This window comes from Lolium perenne, chromosome 4, assembly GCF_019359855.2.
Source record: "Lolium perenne isolate Kyuss_39 chromosome 4, Kyuss_2.0, whole genome shotgun sequence".
Classification (NCBI taxonomy): Eukaryota; Viridiplantae; Streptophyta; class Magnoliopsida; order Poales; family Poaceae; genus Lolium; species Lolium perenne.
Window position 1 is genome coordinate 296876703 of NC_067247.2, and position 4929 is coordinate 296881631.

General features: G+C 46.4%; 1 protein-coding gene across 1 annotated transcript; it reads right to left on the reverse strand.

The window, feature by feature from the left end:
* Positions 1–225: 225 nt before the first annotated feature.
* LOC127295848 (uncharacterized) lies at positions 226–3795 on the reverse strand. The gene is made up of 2 exons (XM_051325846.2): positions 2597–3795; positions 226–1571 (listed from the first exon to the last, which is right to left on the reverse strand). Exons 1-2 carry the CDS (start codon positions 3729–3731, stop codon positions 1312–1314), a joined length of 1395 nt encoding a protein of 464 aa, XP_051181806.1. The 5' UTR covers positions 3732–3795; the 3' UTR covers positions 226–1311.
* Between the last annotated feature and the right edge of the window lie 1134 nt (positions 3796–4929).

Sequence of the window (4929 nt, forward strand, 5' to 3'; positions counted from 1 at the left end):
CCATAACATTGCAAGGGTTTCCCAAACCAACACAAATCTTTGTCGAATCCTTTCACTCAAGCCATGGTCATCTCAACCGAAGCCATGGTCATCTCAACCGAAGGGCTCCAGTAAAGAAATCGATGGACACTCAAACCACCAACATCTATCGGTGGCTGCCCACAAAAAAGTCCTCTCAATCTTCTTAATGCTATGCAAGGTGTTGGGAGAGACCATAAGCTATGTCAAGTGGTTTTTTTTAGTACCGGCAGCTCTTTATTGATTATTTGAAACATTCAAAGGAATACATAAACCTTCTACAGGTTGAAGAAGCCAGAGCCTATGACTACTCTAAAGACACAAAATTACGAGCTAGTCGGTGAGCCTCCCCGTTGAAGCTCCTTGATTCATGCCTAAAAACCAATGAGGTGAAGGAGATGGAAGTTTCCTTGATCTCACGGATAACAGCACCATAGCAACCAAAGTACGGATTATGGAGGTTCTTGATCACTTCCAAGAAGTCGCTCGCCACACAGATATTTTGGAGGTCGTTGACATCGTGCGCCAATGCTTGAGCCTCACGGCACGCCATTGCTTCAAGCGTAGCTGGACCGTAGGATCCCTATAGAGTGAGAGCTGAAGCTCCCAAGAATTCACCTCCCTCGCTTCTGCAGACTACCGCAACCGATCCTTGCTCCCCAGACCGCGCCACCATGGCATCTGTATTGAGGCCGGAGCCTATGCTAGATCTTGCAGAAAGTTTCTGGCGAACAGAAATGTGGACAAGGGACTTTGTTGGTCACCATCATGTATAAGCCATCGCCGAGCAAACCATATAGCCCAGAGGGCTACCACCATTTCGACAAACTATGCATGGTCAAGAGTCCTGATCATGGAGAAGATCCATTGCTTCTCCGGCGGTTCCTCAGTCATACACATATGCTGAGTAATCTCTTCGTTTACTAGAGCCCTAACACATTTTGAGATTGTGCAATCAATCAAAGAATGCCTCCATGAGTCTGCTGCCCAACAAATTGAGCAAGACCTTGAGTATGTCATTACGGTGATGACGAACATCACCAGTTGGTAGAGATTGTTGAGCAAGCTGCCATAGGAACAATTTCAGTTTAGAGGGCACTTGCACCTTCCACATTTTATGCCACAATTTCTCTTCTGCTGCAGTATTTGATCCAACTGGCATTTCCCCTAGCCAGTCTTAACATCTTTTCTTTGTGGTAACAAGCAATCGGTAGATTGATCTGACAGATGCTACTCCAGAAGTGAGTATATGCAACCATAACTATATAAATTACTACTGCTAAGTACTCCGTATCACATTTCACAAATCCAGAAGTCCTCGATGCTTTCATCCCCGTCAGAACTCTGAGGAAAGCTCTCCTCTATAGCACGTACAGTTGGACTGTCCCTCTCAGCATCAAACATGACAAAGTCCACAAGAGGAAAATTATAGTCCCAGAGATCATCTCCATTCCCAATCTCCTCATCGTCATACTCCTCCAATCCACCGTTATGTTCTGTGTCAACAGGGTGGTCAATCTTTATGTATTGGGCGCTACAAGCTTCACAACCACCTACATGTTCCAGAATGAAGAATTAGCAGAAGAGCTTTTCACAACAGAGAAGAAACAGAGATATATAACAGTTCAGATAGTAAATAAAGTTACAAATCCTTGCAACTTGTTCAATAAGGTTAAGCTAGCCAATATAGCTTGCCTGGAGGAGCATGGCAGAATAACATAACCTTGCAATAAGCCAATAACAACAAGACACCTTTCTATTTTATTTACGAAAAACAGTTGCATATGGACTGATAGAACAAAATGGAGTCTGGATCACCAAAACAAAACAAAGGCAGGTGGATGTGGCATCAGTTCGAGAGAACATCAGAAAGGGTAAATTTAGCTTACAAATACTGAGGGTGACTCAGCTTGAACTATTTAGAGACGGAAAATGTCAGCACTGCAGAGCAAGTAAGACTACAGGAAAGGAGCCGACACATCAATGAGCATTCGGTTCAAAAATTGGTATTTCGAGAATTTACTCTGAAGGTTTCCCTAAAATTGTCTATCCGGATTCTATACTATGAATTTATGAGCCAGTGTTGCAAAGCCAGGGATCGGACACTATTTTGTGTCTAGATCCCCAGAAAATGCAGTGACTTGGGCTGGAGTGCTATGGTCATAACAAAAAGTTGATGCTATGTATCACCTTGACCTGTCAAGGAGTATGACTTGTTCTTGATGGAGTTTAGGTTTCAATAAATTTGTATAATATTTAAGTTCCTACTTTTATCAGTGAACTTCCAATAGCTGCACTAGCTTGTAAAATATTTATATTCATATTTTCATCAGTGAACTTGCACGATTACTTAATTGCAAGCAATGGACAATTTATGCGCATTTTAATCCTCGTGGAGCTAAGAGCTTATAATAAATTGCATAGTATGTTGTACCACATGGAGGGTCAGCAATAGTTCAGTAATGCAAACTGAAACTATGTCTAAAACTGCAGCATATAGTATTACTGCTAGAAATTGAATATGTAGGAGGTCAAAATGTTGTAGTAGGATAAAGGTGTTGGGAGAGAGCATACATACCAATTCTAGACGGTTTGATTGGGCAGCACAAGACGATATCATCCTCGAGGAATTCATTGTCGTCACCCATGGGTACAGTTGCTTCGGCGAAGAAGTAAATGGGCAGCTCACCAGCGGCATCCTTTGGCCGTGCCAAGAAGTTGATGTGCCAAAAGGGTTTCGGTCCGAAGAACACATGCAAGCCACAAAACATATGGAGTTCGTAGATTTGACCAGTTTGCTGAACATATTTGCGTAGTACAGTTTCAGCCAGTTGGCGTGAGGTTTCCTGGGAATCTCTGCAGCCGTCCATGCGAGACTTGATGATGGCAGACACCCAGGTCGTCAGCAGTGGAGGAGGGGGGCAGAGATCTCCTGGAATCGGGGAGGGAACCAGCATGGCGGAGAGGCGGTCGAGATCAGGGGCGGAGAGCACCTGGTTGACGCGAAGAAGCTTGTGGGCATTATGCTCAACAGTGGGAAGGACGGAGGAGGCGAAGTGCGCCATGGCGCGCGGCACGGGGTGATGCGCCGCCTCGGCGGCGGCGAGAAAGGCGGCATGGGTGGGCGACAAGGCGGAGTCAGAGGCGGAGGCGACGGCTTGCAATAGATCGGCCTTGGAGAGATGGAGGTGCCAGAGCGCGTCGTCGCGCGAGAGCGAGGGACATAGTTGGAGGAGGAAGGCGACGAGGCCCTCTAGGGAGCGGTGGGCGGCGCGGGCCATGCATTGGGGGCTGATCTCAAGCACGTCGCCGAAGTGAAACTCGGTGGTGGGGCGGCGGGGAAAGGCGGTGTCATACCAGATGGCGTTAACGAGGATGTTGTCGACGGGAGAGAAGGGCCCGTAGCAGTGGCCGGCGACGAGGACGCCGCGGGCGTGCGTGCTCCAGAGCCGGGCGGCGGGCAGGCGGGAGAGCGCCTCCAGGTAGAAGGTGCGGATGAGGTTCAGCAGCCTGAGCCTCAGAGCGCGAGGGTTCCGCTGCGGGGCAGGGGCCGCGTCGTCTTTCTTCTCCTCGGAAGAAGAAGGGGTCTCATGTGGGGCGGCGCGGTCGTCCGGCACACCACCAGATGGGCTGGTTGAGGTGGTTTTGTCAGACGAATCGGCGGCGGCCTCCTCGATTTCTCTGTGGCGGCGGCCATCCATAGTGGTGGTCATCGTTGGTGGCCGGCGGCGCTGGCGGTTTCTTTACCGCGCCCGACCGCCCGTTAGTATGTTATAAGGAGAGCATTGTTCGCTACTCGCGAGAAAATCTATCGAGCCAACGACGCTAGCTTTGTTGTACTACTTGGATCTTGGAGGAGCAGGAAGACGCGTTGATCTGGGAGGAGGATGAAATTTCCGAAATTTGATTCAGAACGGATACAAATAGGGTTACACTTCTAGTTTACCAATTAGCTTGGAACTACACCAACTCGGCGAAGGTGAAGGAGACGGTAAGGAAAAACAAGTTGTGCTACTCAAAGCTAGATTAAAACAGTGAAAGTTTATAAATCCCATGCCATCCTTCTTTTTTGATACACATCTTTCACCAAGCAAATAAGTGCATATGTTTATGATCATCCTCATCTCTCCACCTTGAAGAGCTTGAAAATAAAATACGCAGGCATTACCTGGATCATCACCTTCAGTAATACCTTCTTACTACCATAGGATAGAAACTTCTCCTTATACCCTGCTAACCGGGCAATAACTCTCTCAATAAGATGCAAGAAACAATCAGCTATGTCCACGCCTATTAAAGGAGGCAGGCCGAGGTACTTATGTGTTACAGCTTCAGTAAGAATGTTCAACTCTAAACATACCTCTACTCTTGTTTCAACTCTTATGTTTGGACTAAAGAAAATGCTCTATTTTGCTTCACTTGCCATTTGCCCAGATGAATCATAATAATCTTGCAAAGTCCTCCTGAGCGTCATAGCATTATGTAAATCCGCTCTCATCAAAATGAGAGAATCGTCTGCAAACAATAAGTGTGAGACCACCGGAGCCACTCTACACACTTTAACTCCAGTCAGATTCCCTATATCCTCCTCATGTTTTAGTAAAGTTGTCAATTCATATCCACATAAAAGAAATAAGTAAGGAGAAAGGGGACCCTCGACGCAACCCCTGTTCGGGACAAATTGATCAGTTTCCTTCCTATTGAACCTCACTTGGTACTTGACAGAGCCCCAACGCATGACATAATCAATTCGATCCATGTAACATGAAACCTTAATTGAGCAAGAATCTTTTTCAGAAAAATCCACTCTACCCGATCGTATGCATTGTGCATATCCAATTTTATTGCACAAATGCCATATTTTCCTTCTTTCTTTTTCTTTATTGTATGATATGATTCAAAAGCCACCAA

Bases quoted from the DNA above. Each gene is read 5' to 3' on its own strand.
- LOC127295848 (XM_051325846.2), bottom strand. From the start codon at position 3,731: ATGACCACCACTATGGATGGCCGCCGCCACAGAGAAATCGAGGAGGCC. The intron at 1,572-2,596 runs GTATGTATGCTC...TGGAACATGTAG, and splicing joins AATCAAACCGTCTAGAATTG to GTGGTTGTGAAGCTTGTAGC.